The 16352-nt window shown below is 41.4% G+C and overlaps 2 protein-coding genes across 2 annotated transcripts in view; one reads left to right on the plus strand and one right to left on the minus strand.

Moving 5' to 3' along the window:
• Nucleotides 1-145, minus strand: part of PARP9 (poly(ADP-ribose) polymerase family member 9) — a 36410-nt gene extending 36265 nt beyond the window's left edge. Inside the window, 1 exon segment of the mRNA XM_049628287.1 lies at nt 2-145. Coding sequence (XP_049484244.1) covers nt 2-97 — 96 coding nt within the window. The 5' untranslated portion in view covers nt 98-145.
• Nucleotides 146-3403: 3258 nt separating this feature from the next.
• On the plus strand, nt 3404-8378 carry DTX3L (deltex E3 ubiquitin ligase 3L). Its single transcript, XM_049628286.1, has 3 exons — nt 3404-4992; nt 5414-5631; nt 7925-8378. Exons 1-3 carry the CDS (start codon nt 3415-3417, stop codon nt 7992-7994), a joined length of 1866 nt encoding a protein of 621 aa, XP_049484243.1. The 5' UTR covers nt 3404-3414; the 3' UTR covers nt 7995-8378.
• The last annotated feature ends 7974 nt before the right edge of the window (nt 8379-16352 follow it).

A 16352-nucleotide genomic window follows, 5' to 3' on the forward strand; every position in this document is an offset into this window, starting at 1 on the left:
AGAGGGCGGGAGAAAGCACAGCACCGGATCGTGAGCACGGGGTGAAGGTGCACACAGGAATTGTGTCTTTCCACAGAGGGTCAGCTTTATTCGGCATATATATAGCAAAATTGACCACAATTATAAAGCAGGTTCAGGATTCCACACTCAGTGACATTTCACCATGTGATTAAACTTCACTTCTTACACAGCACACGGAGCGGGACAGAAGACCAGCCACACAACAAAGTAACAGAAGGGTGTAGGAAGTTAACGAACCAAAGGTGACATCAGTCTGTGAGCGCGCAGTTGAGATAAGGCCTCTCTCTCGTTGGGGTCAGCTCTCAGCACTTACTGCTTATTATTTTCAAGCGGTGAAGGATCTCAGCTCTCTTCGTAGATCAGTGGGGCAGGACCTTCCTCTGCAGCTGCCTTTTTTAAGTGGTCCGACATAGAGAGGTCATGTCTGAAGAGTCTGACAGTTTGCTACAAAAATCCCCTCCTGCTTTTTAAAGGGATTTAATTGGTCTTGGGCCCCTGCCGACCTCCTCTGCTTCTGCTCGTTATCAGTTCTGGGGTGTCAGCTGATGCTGGGCCCAGCGATGTCTCTTACCTGCAGTACCTTTAACTACTTGTGTCATTGCTTGACCCAGGCCCCTGTTTGACATAAGAGACTCCGTTTTGCTTGCTACACACTGTCTGGTGGGGAGAGGAATGGTGGGGGAGGGCCTCTTGCTGCCCAAAGATGCAACCCAACAGGGAGACGAGAGCCCAGTAGTGCCCAGTTGGTTGGTGATCTGATCTGACTGCATTTTTTTAATCAGTTAATTTATGAGAGAGACAGAGACAACATGAGCAGGGGAGGGGCAGAGGGAGGGGCAGAGGAAGGGGAGAGAGAGAATCCCAAGCAGGTTCCATGCTGTCAGCACAGATCCCGATGTAGAGCTCAAACTCACGAAACCGTGAGATCATGACATGAGCCAAAACCAAGAGTCAGATGCTTAACCAAGTAAACCACCCAGGGGCCCCTGATCAGACTGCATTTTAAAGTTGATGCTTTCCAGTATCCTCATCCTGACTCAAATTTCTTAGCTCTGGGAAGAACACCTTTCCCTCCCCTAGATACCTGTAAACTCTTGTCATTTAGGAATTCTATTTTTGATTCTTGCTCTTTTCACTTAACTTTATATAATGAACATTATTCCATATCATTAAAATGGGAAGTTGGAGACATTTTCAGAAACGCGACTTTTAAAGAGTAGCCTGTATTCCATTATCATGAGCTTTCATTTCTACAGCTGCCCCCGTTAGAGTTTGAATAGCTCCCGCACAGATGCCCTGTCATCAGTCCACCATTCCAGGATGCAGGGAGCAGCCTTCCTGGGAAGCTGCTGGGGCAGGGTACAGATGCGCGAATAAGAGGTTTATTTGAAGCCTTTCCCATGGGTATGTGTGTGTTAAATGTTTCCATTGAAGCTAAAGAGAGAGTCTTGAAGAAAGAAAAGCATCAAATTATGGTTGACAACAAACTTGTGACTGTTTTTCTGGAGCCCACTGAGAATCCGACAGACAAGAATGCAAGACCCAGAACATCTTCGCTGGCACAGTCACAAGATGCTTCTGGTGAGAGGCATCCAAACAAAGAACATATTCCTAATGCTGTGGATTCCTGTGTCCAAAAGGTGAGGACTGAAAGAAGGAGGTGGGTATGTTCCTGCACCTTCTTCTCCATTCACCATATCTTTCATTATTGATCCAACCACCACTTGCTGAAGACTGACTTGGAGGCGGGTACTCTTTTAGGCCTTGGGGCATAGAAGTGAGCACAAGAGACAAGGTCCCTGCTGGGTGGGGAGGTACATAGAAAGACAAGAAGCAAGTAAACAAGATAAGTAAAATAATTTCAGGCAGTGATATGTGCTATGAAGAAAATATAATAGGGTTTTGCCTTAGAGGGTGACAGGGCCAGGGTGAGGAAGGGGAAGGGAGTGGTGCTGCTTCTGACCAGAAGTCAGAGACAGTTTCTCTGAGGAGATGACGTTTGGCCTGAGACTTGAGTGATGAGAAGGAGCCAGCCATGCAGTCATTCAACCAATCAATATCAACTGCCTGCTGTGTGCCAGGCACTGTCACAGGATCTGGAGACCACTGTTGTAAATAAGATATCAGGAAAAAACCTCTCAAATGAGATAGTGTCTGAGTGGAGACATGAATGAAGTAAGGGAGCTAACTAAGTGAGGTAAGAATGTTTGAGGCAGAGGGAAGCACAAGTGCATAGGCACTGAGACAGGAGCTTCTATCCTCAACCCCAAGGCTTCAGGGAGGGAGACAGGTGTGACTAAAAGGCAGTGGGCAAGGAAGAGAGTGACAGGAAAGGAATTTGGAGAAGTAGCCAGAAGTCAGGTTTTTGGGGGGATGAAGGTAGGGACTTTGGATTTTAACTTCAATATTAGGGGATTCATCTGATCAATCATTTTGAACCAGGGGAGTAGGGTGATCTGATTTACATTTCTAAATGTAATGTAATGGTTGCTGTGTGGAGGACTGAGTGTCCTCAGAAGGGGCCAGAGCAGAAGCAGGAGGTGAGAGCCCAGTTAGGAGGGCTTGCAGCAGGCCAGGAGCAAGATGACAGTGGCTTGGAGTCTGGGTGGTCCTGATGGAGGTGTAAGAAGTGGCCGCATTCAGAGAAACATTTGAAAGAAGATCTGGAGGAAGGACGTTACATGTGGAGGAAATAGCACATGCAAAAACCTTGAGGGGAGCAGATCATAGAAATCTGGCTTTTCGATTACATTCAATTTGCCTCTGTCCTTTTTAGCTTAACTGCTGTTTTTTTGTCCTATGTTAGAGCTTCTCAAAGGACAGGATTTAGAGGGCCCAGCAATACTGCATGCAGTTAGGTGTTTAATTTTTGTTTTTGTTTCTGTTTTTAAAAAGGAGGGGAATTGAAGAAGTGAAAAAACTGAATAGGAAAAAAAAGAATAGGAAAAAACATCCTTTTCAGATTTATGACTCCCTTCCAAGGTCACAGACTCTTGTGAGAACCACAGCTGCTGGCCCGAAAGCAGAAGTACCTTCCCTTCACTCCATTCCCCAATAGCGGAGAGAGTGGGAGGCTCTAGAATCCGGAATTCTCGTCCACGTCACTTGTTAAATACGCCTCGTGCCCAGGCTCCACAGTTACATCAGACTCTCTGGAGATGGACCTGGTCCTTGGCTTGTTTGCTTGTTTGTTTGTTTGTTTGTTTTTCTTTTGCTTTGTTTTCATTCCCCAGGTGATTCTAATGTGCAGACAGAGCTGAGAACCTCTGGGCTGTAGCATACCGCACCCTCCGCAAAAAGGGTTTGAAAGAAGTCACCCTCTCTGCTAAGGGAAGACATAATGGCTATTTGTCTGGTCTCTAGACACTGTCCTGACAGGAGACTATTGAGCTGATGTCTGAGAGATTTTGTTTGTTCCTTTTAAAATTTCAGATCTTCCTTAGTGTCACAGCTGACCTGAACTGTGACCTCTTCTCTAAAGAGCAGAGGGAACACATAACCACCATCTGCCCCAACATCAAAAAGATGGAAGGGCACAATGGAATTGAGAAGGTGTGTGGTACCTTCGGAGATATTGAAAAAATACATCACTTCTTGAATAAGCAACTCCGGGAAAGGGGGCAGAAACATGAATCTTCCTCTTTGACAACAGAGAAGGAGCCAGTCCATCAGCACCAGAACGGCTGCCCTTATTCCCCTGAACCGAAAAACAGGGCAGAAGAAAAAAGTGGCCATTTTGAAATTCCCTTGCCTTTCTTTGAATACTTCCAATTTATCTATCCTGATAAAATGGACTCAATACAGAACAGATTTGGTGTAAAAATAATAATCCAGCAGAGTTCGAACATAGTCTATTTAGACTTCACCTCGAATCAACCAGGTGACCTCAGAGCAGCTCAGGAGTTTTTTGTCAGTGAATTTCAGAAAACTGCAGGACTTCTGGAGCAACAATGTGTTGCTTTCGCAGACAGTAAGCAGGCAAATAAAATCAAACAGGAATTGAATCATCGGTTTACAAAGCTCCTTATAAAGGAGAAAGGAGGAGAATTAACTCTCCTTGGGACCCAAGATGACATTTCAGCTGCCAGATGTTTTTTTGCTCTGAAAGACTCTAAAAGTCTTGTCATGGGACCTGTGAAAATATCAACTCCCAGATGCATGATGAATGGAATTGAAGTTGATACTTTTCAGTATAAGCTTTTAGAAGCTGAAATACTCCAGGAGATACCAAAGATAGAAAAAAAGTATGACACTCAATGTAAGGTTTCAGGAAACACTGAGAAAACCTGCATCCTATTTGAACCTAAGGACAAGGAATTAGATCTGTCTGCCCATGCTTATGCAAGTTTCATTGATGTCTATCAACATGTGTCATGTCAGGTGATGAGAGAAGTGCTTTCACTGAAACCTTTGGGCAAAGAGAGAATGCACTTACATGGGACCAAGTTTGCTGATGGCTTTAGGAAAAAGCATCCAAATGTACACTTTGTACTGAATCAAGAGTCAATGACTTTGATTGGATTGCCAGATCACCTTGCAAAGGCAAAGCAGTATATCTTTAAAAAAGTGGGGATGTCCCCATTAGCTGGAGACAAATGGGATGAGGACCATGAAACATCCGTGGACATTGACAGTAATGATTCAAAAACAGCTTCACCCACATTCCAGCACTCTGCCGGTTCTGGGGCGTCAGACATGGACAAGGAAGAGGACATATGTAGCATCTGCATGGACATGATTAGTAACAAAGAAGTGCTACCCAAGTGCAAGCATGCATTCTGCTCCCCTTGTATCAACAAAGCCATGTCCTATAAACCGGTCTGTCCTGTGTGCCAGACTTCCTATGGTATCCAGAAAGGCAATCAGCCAGAGGGAACCATGACTGTCACTGTCGTAGGAGACTCACTTCCAGGTTATGAATCCTGTGGCTCCATTGTGATTAATTATAACATGAAAGGAGGCATTCAAACAGTAAGTGTTTCTTGAGGTGCATGGGTTTCTTTCCAGTATGTTAGAATTACAGAGCAAGAGGCTGTTCTCTTGCCAATTACTGGATTTCCCAGGGTATTATTTTCATGGTTATATATGCAAGGGCTTTAAATAGTGATAAAGGTAGCAATGTTTGCTTATAACTTAGGTCTCTTTTGTGTTTATTAAGGCAGAGAAAGAGTGAGTGGTGATTATGTGTTAGAATGGTGCAAATCAGAAGATGAATAGTGTTTCCAGCATGAACGTAGGGAGAGAGGAGAAATATGAATTATTGAGAATATGCACAAACCTTTAATATTTTGTTTGTTTTTGATTTTCCTTATCTACAATGAGCATGTCTATCTGTAGAATAAAATTTAGACATGGGAGTGTTTTCAGGTGATATTTTCTTGTCTTCATACAGGAAAAGCACCCAAACCCAGGAAAGGCATACTCTGGAATACAACGAACAGCATACCTGCCCAATAATGAGGAAGGAATCGAAGTTTTGAGACTGCTTCGTAGGGCCTTTAACCAAAAGCTGATTTTTACGGTGGGGGAGTCTCGAGTATTAGGAATCTCAGATGTCATTACATGGAATGACATCCACCACAAAACATCCCGTTTTGGGGGCCCGCAAAAGTGAGAACCTTCTGAAACATAATGATTGCTAAATAGGATTTAGAGGTTATAAAATACAGCAATTTGAGGATGTGGCTATAAGGAGACTTTATAGCAGTGAGATTGGATACAATAAAGTCTTTTTTTGAAGTATAGCTGATATACAATGTTATATTAGTTTCAGGTGTGCAGCTGTTGATTCCACAATTGTGTACATTAGGTGGTGCTTACCACAAGTGTAGTTAGTTACTATCACCATACAAAGTTGTTAGTCTGACTATATTACATGTATATACAATATATATGTTATATACATAATATAATGTATATTATATACATTATAGACGTAATATTTATAATATCTTGACTATATTCCCTGTACTTTTTTCATCCCTGTGACTTAATTTATTTTACAATTGGAAGTTTGTACCTTTTAGTCCCTTTCACCTCTCTTGCCTATCTCCCCCAACCAGCAGCCTCCCTTACTCCAGCAACCACCAATTTGTTCTCTGTATTTGTGACACTGTTTCTGTGTGTGTGTGTGTGTATGTGTTGTATTTTAGATCTGATGTGTAAGTGAAGTCATATGGTGTATTTGTCTTTCTCTAACTTATTTCACCCAGCATAATCATCTCTAGGTCTATCTGTGTTGTTGCAAATGGCAAGATTTCATCCTTTTTTAAAAAATTTTTAATATTTATTTATTTTTGAGAGAGAGAGAGCTCAAGTGGGGGAGGGGCAGAGAGAGAGGGAGAGGATCAAAGAGGGCTGTGTGCTGACATAAGCAAGCCCGATGTGGGGCTTGAACTCACAAACTGTGAGATCATGACCTGAGCCAAAGCCGGGTGCTCAACCAACTGAGCCACCCAGGTGCCGCAGATTTCATCCTTTTTTATGGCTAAGTAATATTCTATTACATAGCTATAGAGTGTATATACATATAGATAGATAGAGATACATATCACATATTCTTTGCCCATTTATCTATAGATACTTAGGTCACTTCCATATCTTGGCTATCATAAATAATGCTGCAATAAACATATGTGCATATATCTTTTCAAACTAATATTTATGTATTCTTTGGGTAAATACCCAGCAGTGGAATTACTGGATCATATGGTATTTCTATTTTTGACTTTTTGAGGAACCTCCATACTGTTTTCCGTCATGACTGCACCAGTTCACATTCCCACCTGTTGGGCTCCCTTTTTTGTACATCATTGTTAACACTTTGTTTCTTGTTTTTTAAGATACTAGTCATTCTGACAACTGTGAGGTGATATTTCACTGTGGTTTTGATTTGCATTTCCCTGATGATTAGTGATGTTGAGTGCCTTTTCGTGTGTCTGTTGGCCATCTATATATCTCTGGAAAAATGTGTATTCAGGTCCCCTGCCCATTTTTAAATCAGGTTATTTGTGTGGGTTTTTTGGTGTTGAATTGTAATAAGTTCTTTATGTATTTTGGATGTTAATCTCTTATCAGATTTATCATTTGCAAGTACCATCTCCCATTCAGTATTTTGCCTTTTTGTTTTATTGCAAAAACTTTTTATTTTGCTGTAATCCCAACAGTTCATTTTTGCTTTTGTTTCTCTTGCCTGAGCATATCCAGAAGAAAGTTGCTAAGACCAACATCCAAGAGATTACTACCTATGTTTTCTTTCAGGAATTTTTTGGTTTCAAGTCTATGTTTAGGTCTTTAATCCATTTTGAATTTATTTTGGGGTATGGTGTAAGAAAGTGGTCCAGTTTTATTCTTTTCCATATAGCTGTCCAGTTTCCTCATGGGTTCGAGCCCCACATCGGGCTCTGTGCTAGTAACTCTGTGCTGGCAGCTTGGGGCCTGGAGCCTACTTTGGATTCTGTGTGTGTGTGTGTGTGTGTGTGTGTGTGTGTCTGCCCCCCCCATCCACTCACACTCTATCCCTCTCTCAAAAATAAACATAAAAAAGAACTTAAAAAAAAAGGAATGCATCCTGAGACTTTTGAAAATTTACCAAATTTGAAAATTCTCCTGTAGAAAATTATTATTCTCCATAAAAATATAGTATAGAATGACTTTAGGAAAGTGACTGCTTACCAATGAGCTGAAAATGAAAACATCTTGTTGGAAGGCAGATCCTGGGCAGACAGCTAGGCTCACTTACCAGCTAAATGACTCACCTCCACACACTTACAAGTGATTATAAGTCATCTGTCTTTAAGATTGTTTTCAATGTTTGCAACACTGAATGTTAATGCCAGGAATCTACTGTACAGATTTCTTAAGACCATTTGTGAAGAAGCTAAAGGGCTTTTTCCTTCTGCAGGTTTGGCTACCCTGATCCTGGTTATTTGAAACGTGTTAAACAAGAGCTGAAAGATAAAGGAATTGAGTAAGAAAACTGCTGGAAGGATGTCTTGAGCCAAGCTTTCAAAAGACACAGTTGAAGAAACATCTTTAAAATTTTTTTCATCTCAAGAAGTGGTCTGTTTAGAAGTAAGAATCTACTAGTCTGTCATTTCTGGAGTGTTACTTTTTATGGAAGATAAAAGTTCCAGGGGTGACTGGGCGGCTCACTTGGTTGAGCATCCAACTTCTGCTCAGGTTGTGATCTCACAGTTCATGAGCTCCAGCCCCACACTGGGCTCTCTGTTGTCAGCATGGAGCCCACTTCAGATCCTCTCCGCCCCACCCCCGTCCCTCCCCTGTACTTTCTCTCTCTCTCAAAAATAAACATTAAAAAAATTAAAAATTAAAGAAAGCTCCAAAATCAATGTGATTTTGCTGCAGAGGTGTTGTGCCTCATTCTTGTGTCTTCTTTGGGGAGTAGGGAGTGGAGTACTGGGGGTCTGAAATAGTCTGTGTTCTTCAGTTGAAATAGTAGCTGTCAATTGATCCTCTTTCTACTGCTCTCTCTGACATAGCCTTTTGGGGTTTTTTTGTTTGTTTTCTCTTTACCCTAAAAGTAAAATCCTAGTATGAGTGGCAGAGGAAAGGGCTTTGGTTATGGAAAATTAGAGACACACATTTTCCTCCCTCCCTCATGGCCAAAAAAGTGGCCAGAAGCAGAGATTGGGCAACAAAGGAATAAGTCTATTATTTTTCACAGTACAGAGCCTGGTATGCAGTTGGTGCCTCATAATGCTTTGCTGCCGGACTCAGGTTACTAATAACCCAGCAGAGGGTTATATGCTCCCTGAATCTTTGACAGAGGCAGGAGTAAGGAAGCCATATCTGGAGACCTTACTACTGATGTGGAAAACTGAGTTTCTTTACTCCAGAACACTTAACCTCTAAACTCTGAACTCTGACCAGTCCTCTAACTTGGTCCTTGCTCCTTCCTGAGTTTTATAATCTGCCATATGGGGTGCATTTGTCCTGTCATACTAATGCTACACGTTTCTGAACATTTTTTCCTCTGGATATCACTATACTTTTTAAGTATACCCTGCTTCCAGATAAATAACCTTTCCTTAGTTTCCACAGACTACCATTTTCTCAGTTATGTAGCCCCCATAATAGTTTTTCCATTCTTTTACTAAGTCCCACCAAGTCCTGTTTTCTTCCTTAAAATCTCTCTCCCTGGTATTATCTCTGGACAGAGACAAAGCAAGTTGAGCCTGCTATTAATATATGACATGTCAAAATGCACTTTTAAATGGTTTTCCAAGTCAGAAGAAAATTATACTAGCAAATTATCTGGTTATCCATGTCCCAGCCCCTCTCCAAAAAAGATGGAAGTCTTTTTCTTTTCCTAAAGATACACATACACACACATATACATTTTTTATAATCATATGGTAATAGCTTAGCTAATATTTATTATAGATTTATTTTATCCTCTTTTTAAGGGCTTTATTCCTGGGACTAATACTATTACTATCCCCATTTTATAACTGAGAAAACTGATGCACAGAGAGGATAAGTACTTTGACAAAGGTCACATCGTTTATAAGTAGAAGTTCTGGGATTTGAAGAAGGTAGTCTGGCACCAAGGCTTCTGCACCCCAGAGCTACCCTGCTCCAACTGGGCAAGCTGAGGAGTCCCATGATTCTGGGCTTCTCTCAGAAGTGGATTCCTGCACAGTGCCCAAAGTAGATTTCCTCCAAGGTGGTCCTATATGAAGAACTTAAAAACCCAGAATCTTTTCCTTTGTCCAGAGAGTTAAGGGATAGGTCTTTTTTAAAAAATCAGATTATGCATTTAGTTTTTGATGATTCAAATTTTTACTATTAGGATTGTTTTATGTCTACAGATCTTTTGGCTAAATTTGCTTCAAAAAAGCAAAAGTTTGGTTCCTGTTAAGTTCTGGATCTTTGACTGCAATGTGTGCTCAAAGGCAAGTTTCATGGTGCCAGCGGTTGAGAGCCTTTGGATTACCGCTCTTGTTCTGTGATGGTATTATCATCTGTATCTGCTTCATTATTTTTTTGTATCTGCTTTAAATAAAGTTATATACAGGGTGCCTGGGTGACTGAGTCAGTTAAGCCTCCAACTTCAGCTCAGGTCATGATCTCACGATTCGTGCCATGAATCCTGTGTCAGGATTTCTGCTGTCAGCATGGAGCCCACTTCAGATCCTCTGTCCCACTCCCCCCATCCCCTCCCCTGCTGTTTTTTTCTCTCTCTCAAAATAAACAAACAAATAAATAAATATAGTTATACATGTATTAGGAACAAATTGTGTTATTTCCCTACTCCTTTTTTCTTTTCCCTGAGGAAAGAATTGAAAATAGTATTAAGATATTTGATGTTTTGGGGCACCTGGGTGGCTGAGTCGGTTAAGCGTCCGGCTTTGGTTCAGGTCATGATCTCGCGGTTTGTGGGTTCGAGCCCTGCCTCAGGCCTATATGCCCCTCCCCTACTCGTGCTCTTTCTCTCTCTCTCTCTCTCAGAAGTTAGTAAACATTTAAAAAAAAATTTTTTTTAAAGATATTTGATGTTTTTCTAAAGATAGCTTCTGCACCCAATTTCCATGTGTGGGTTTTCCCTCCATACATACAAGCAATTATCTGACACCAGTTGGGTGTCCTATAGCTCAACTCAATTCAGACATTCTCTACCCAGAGACATCATCAGATTCCCCAGACTATGGGCTCAGTCCCACAGGACTTCCCCCCCCCCCTTTCAGATGCCAAAAGCAAGCCTAGGATGTTACCTGTGCTTCTGACTGAAGGGCTATAAATCTCTGGTTCTCCATGACCCTCTTCTTGGATTCAGTTAATTTGGTAGAGCAGCTCAAGCAGTTGCTGAAACTCCATTTGTTTCGGGGAAATTCCCGGTCTTCTCTTGCCTGATGTGGACTCCGTATTTCCACTTTGGTGGAAAAAACATGGCGTCTGTTCCTCTGTCTGAGTTAAGGTTTTGAATTAGGTTTTCCTTCTCTGCCTTCTACTGGCACCTTGCCTCTTCTGCCTTCTGCTCCCCCTGCTGTTTCTGCACCAACTTGGATGTGGTCTACATAATTGGGTCCTGTATCCCCCTCAGTGCCTCAGGCACCATTGGTTCCTCCTCCCATCCTCAAGGTCAAAGAGTAAAGTGCACCCCTTTGGACATATAAGTCTTTTCCAAATAGAATGAATTGCTAAAGCTTTGATTACTGAACATAGGTTTGTGTTTTTAACTTCTTGTTGCAGAGAAATTAAGGCTATTTGAACCTATTGGAAAACATGCTTTGTACTTAATTGGTTCATGAATTTACCATCTAAAAAAATTCTGATGGTTGGTTACTAAGTTCTCAATTGGAAACTAAGGTTTCCGAAGAGTTAAAATTCTGCTAAGTGTGCTTAAGACTGATGGAAATAAAGAAAGCAACCCTGTATGTAGGAAAGTAGAAGGTATGTAAGAAAGATATAAGGAATGGAAATACATTTTTGTTGAGGGTAGAAGAAAGTAATTTTGTCCTAAATGAGACTGGTTATTTGGAGAGAAATGGCTTTGGGACAAAGTTTGAAGGCAAAGCAAAGTTGTAGAAGGTTCATGAAGGGGAATCTTTGGAAAGGAATTCTATGTGTGCTCAGGATGGACTAAGGTTGAGATGAATGGAATTTTACAAGTACACTGGTATAAGGTTGAAATTCTGCTTTTCTCTCTGCTCAAATTACAAAGTTTTCTTGGACTGTTGATCTGTTCTTGATAAGACAATGCAAACAAAGGTTTGTCTTCCAGGAAAACCAAAGTTTCAGGTCTTTGATTACTTAGTTAAAACTTCTCAATGTTAAAGGAGCTAGGTTTTGGTAACAATATATAATGCTATACATTCACCATTAGGATCTTTTATTTTCACCTTGATTGAATAAATAAAGTTTTAAGATTTGTAATGATCTGTAATCCTATTTGGGATGTACTTATAACTTCCTAAGATTTTAACAAACTTCCCAGGATTTAAATGGTAAATGAAGTCTTTTTTTTTTTTTTTTTTTTTTTTTTTTACCAATTAGGCCCTTTTATTTGGGATGCTAAGTTACTTGGAAAAGCACTGTCATACAATGGTAAACCTTAGGTTGTATTGCACAGGTAAAAATGCTGTAACTGCCCAGATATATATGCAAGTCCTAAAGTGATTTAATGTTTTGGTATAAGGCCATCACTTAATATTCTGATTACTTGAAATGTTATGTGTCACAGAAATAACCGAATTTCTTTGTCAATTGCATCATAATGAACTCTCATCAGATATTTAACAATGTCTGTGTCTGAGATTTTGTCATTTATTTTATTTTATTTAAAAATAATTTTTTTAAGTTTGTTTATTCTTGAGAGATAGAGACAGAGCGCAAGCAGGGGAGAGGGGGAGAGAGGGGGGAGACACAGAATCTGAAGCCGGCTCCAGGCTCTGAGTTGTCAGCACAGAGCCCAATGCAGGCCTCAAACTCACGAACTGCGAGATCATGACCTGAGCCAAAGTCAGACGCTCAACTGACCAAGACACCCAGGCGCCCCGAGATTTTGTCATTTATAATTGTTTGTTTTCTCTCACAAAATGTGTTTCTTCTTCAAGGAGATTTATAAAAAGGAATTTGGGGAAAAATACAGGTATTCGACATATTTAAGATTAATACTAAAATGGGTAAGAATTTCCAGAACTAAAAAGCTGAATTCAAATTGAACAAGAATTAGGAACATAGGATTAAATGAACTAAGGAAGATTATAGTTTTGTGATTCTTGTTGAAAATATTGCTGGTTGTCTAATGTTTGCTCTTCCAGATTAAGGAAACTTTCTCTTAAGATATCTATGATATACAGAAATGTCATAAAGTATTCATTTGTAAACTGAAGCATTTATCTTTTCTCTCTACATAACTCTCCTGAAATTCAAAAACTCTCAGTGAGTATTCTTTATTTCATGGCAATTACAATTGTTTGCATAAGTTCAATAAGAATCTGTTCATCTTGTAACAGGTCACCATTGGAAATACTGGTTATTTTGCCAAGGCTTTGACTGGAATGTCATATTTGAGAGTGACATTCATAAACTCAGATATGACCAGACAGGTTTAAGGAACTATGGTTGGCTTTATGAAACATGGAGCCATAAAGCCCCTTGGAAGTGTTGACCTGATACCTTGCTTACAGAGTTCCCAGCGGCTTCACCAGGTGAGTAAAGAAGGTCATTTCCTGGCAGGTGCAGGAACCTCAGGATATCTTGGGGACCTCATGAAGAGGAATTTGCCCAATTCTACAGGTATTGCAGGCCTGCCTGATGGCAGGTATTTGGCTTGGCTTCTGGCCTAGAGAGGCTACTAAAAGTTCAACCTGGAGATTCTTTATAAAAGGTTCCAGAAAAGCAAACTTTAAAAGATCCTCATGATAAATCGCTATTCTTGCTGGGCTTACGTAAATAATTAGGCCAGGTTTGTTAAGACTGGATTTGTTCTACAAATGCATTGGTCTCAATTTGGCTATCTCTGGAAAGGGGGGTTTCTAGAGAGAAAAACTATGTTTCAACAATGCACCATTATGGATATTAAATTCTAGTTATGATTGTCTTTAAATGTTTGTTGTTTGCCTAAACTAGACAACTTGAGGTAAATTTCAGAAAAATTGCCACAGTGTTTCATGCATAGACAATCTTCTGTGTTTGTTATTCTGTAGGGATAATAATAAGACCCCATGGGCATATGAGTATTTAAACAACTAGAAAACAGGATGGATCTCTAAATATGCAAACCATATCTTCCCTAAACCTGATCTGACAGTTATCAGAAACCTGCCCCTTTCGAAGACTTGGAGGTGGTCTTTACAGATATACAACCAAATAGAGGATTCAGTTTCAGGTATCACCCCATGGGTCCATCACTCCAGAGTTAAGAAGGCCAACTCAGGGGAATCCACAACCTGGAGAAGTGATCCAGATCCAATCAACCCGCTTAAACTGACCCTCAAAAAGACACTGGCCCCTGAGATCTCCAGCCCTGCTCCAGCCACACCCCAGAAGCTGGCTGGCCTGTGCACGGCAGAAGCTTGAGGAATCAACGTGTGGACTGAGCCCAGGGGTTCGGATGCAACTCTGCCAGCCCTTGCCCCTTACTGGTGTCATAGCCCTGATCTTGCTTCTTGCTGTTGGACTGAGAGAGACTGCACCAACAAGCTGGACGTGGAACGGATGGCAGACTCCCTGGTAACCTGACAAAGCCAAAAAAACTCCCTGGCAGCAGTGTCCCTCCAAAATAGGCGAGCCCTCGATCTCCTCACTTCAGAAAAAGGAGGGACTTGTATCTTTCTGGGGGAGGAATGCTGCTAATTTGTAAACCAATCAGGAATAGTCAGGACTAAAGTTAAGGAACTCAAGGAAAGAATTCAACATAGGTAACAGGAAAATATCAGTCAGTGGAGAAGATGGGATCTCACAGACTGGGCACCCTGGCTCCCTGCCCTGGCAGGGCCCCTCCTTTCCACAATTTTACTTGTGACCATTGGCTCCTGCATACTAAATACCCTGGTACATTTTATTGAAAACACTGTTGCTCGCCAAACTGCAGCACGTATCTTAGCCTTCCCAGAGTACCAACCGCCAGAGCTAAAAAGTAATGCCTAATAAAAGATTTTTAAAAAGGCAGCAAAGGGGGGAATGTTGGGAAAATGAATAAAGTTTTACACCATAAGATGGCCCATGGGACTAAAACAAGCTCTGGTCTCTAGCTTAGAGACCCCTCTTCCAGGTTCTTCTTGCCCTGTTTGCCATGTGTGAAAACTCGCCATAGATATGGAAGCTGACAACTATAAATTACCCTTCCCCCCTTCATTCGGAGCTCAGATCTTTGGAGAAACGGTCCCCTCTGAGCCCGCCAGTGTTAAATAAATCTCGGATCCACCAAGATCTCCGAGTGCCACTTGGTTTTTCTGCCAGCATTCCAGCCTGGTTCCGTAACACTTTCCTCCAAACTTGTCTTCAAATTACAAATCCCCTATTTCCTTGTGTTCCTAATACTTTATACCTATCTTTATTAATACAGATGTGCTATCAAAATCCACTACCTTGGGACTGCATCAACTCCATTCTGTGCCCTGATTGTTGGTTAGGTTCAACAATGGTAAGTACCAGAAAGAGATAGGAAGGTAGGGGAAGCTAGTGGTTGGGGGACTTATTTCCCTTGCTGTCTCTGGAAAGCAGCCATGGCTCCCCTGGAATGGCTCTCTCCTGTAGGTATATGGCTCTTACCAGGTTTGAAGCCGTTGCCTCTGACCCTCCGGCCAACTTAGTAGTCTAAGTTTTAGCAAGTACATTTAGCCCGTGTGATTGATTAACTAAATCTTTCTTGGTATATCTATAGATCATGCATTGTTTCCTAGAAAGACTGGAACCAAACCCTCTTGCACAACCCAGCCCCCACACCAAAACACAACCACTATGAGAACTTCTGTGGCTGGCACCATTGAGTTTGCATGCAACCAAGAAGTGTTACAGGGGCACCTGGATGGTTGAGTCCCACAAGCTTCCGACTTCGGCTCAAGTCATGATCTCATGGTTCCTGAGTTCCAGCCCTGCATCGGGCTCTCTGCTGTCAGCATGGAGCCCCCTTTGGATCCTCTTTGCCCTTCTCTCTCTCTCTCTCTCTGCCCTTCCCTCCACTCGTGCTCTCTCTCAAAAATAAATAAAAATAAAATAAATAAAATAAAATAAAATAAAATAAAATAAAAAAGAATTGCTACAGACTACAGATCACTGTGCTCTCCTTTTACTGATTAACTTCTCTAAAGTTCCTGTAAAAATCTATCGGCCAGGCAGAAACCTTGAGGTAGGTTTTCAGACAAGAGTCTGCCTTCTCCCCAGGTGGTCAGCCTCCTGAATAAAGCTTATATTCCGTTTCAATCAAAACTCCTTTCTTGTGTATTGGCCTTTCTAACCAAGGGCAGTCGAACTTGGGTTCCTGTAACAGGTGTAGAACACACTCCTCCCTTGTCCCTTCAGTCTAGATGGTAAGGGGAGGGTGAGGCTGCTTCAACATTTCTCACCAATTTCTGTTAACCCTTTGCCTCCACCTATATAGGTAATTACTTTATTAAACTCTCTTCGATTACCCATTTTGAGTATACATGTGGCCCGAACCCCTTTTGGAAAGCTCACCTTTAATGTTGTCCTTTCTTTCTTTCTTCCTTTCTTTCTCTTTCTTTCTTTCCTTTATTTTTTTTTTTTTTTTTTTTTCAAGTAGGCTTCCTACCCAACTTGTGGCTTGAACTCCAGACCCTGAGATCAAGACTGGTATGCTCCAGGGACTGAGCCAGCCAGGTGGAAAGTTCACCTTTACAGAC

Source organism: Panthera uncia, chromosome C2 (assembly GCF_023721935.1).
Source record: "Panthera uncia isolate 11264 chromosome C2, Puncia_PCG_1.0, whole genome shotgun sequence".
Classification (NCBI taxonomy): domain Eukaryota; kingdom Metazoa; phylum Chordata; class Mammalia; order Carnivora; family Felidae; genus Panthera; species Panthera uncia.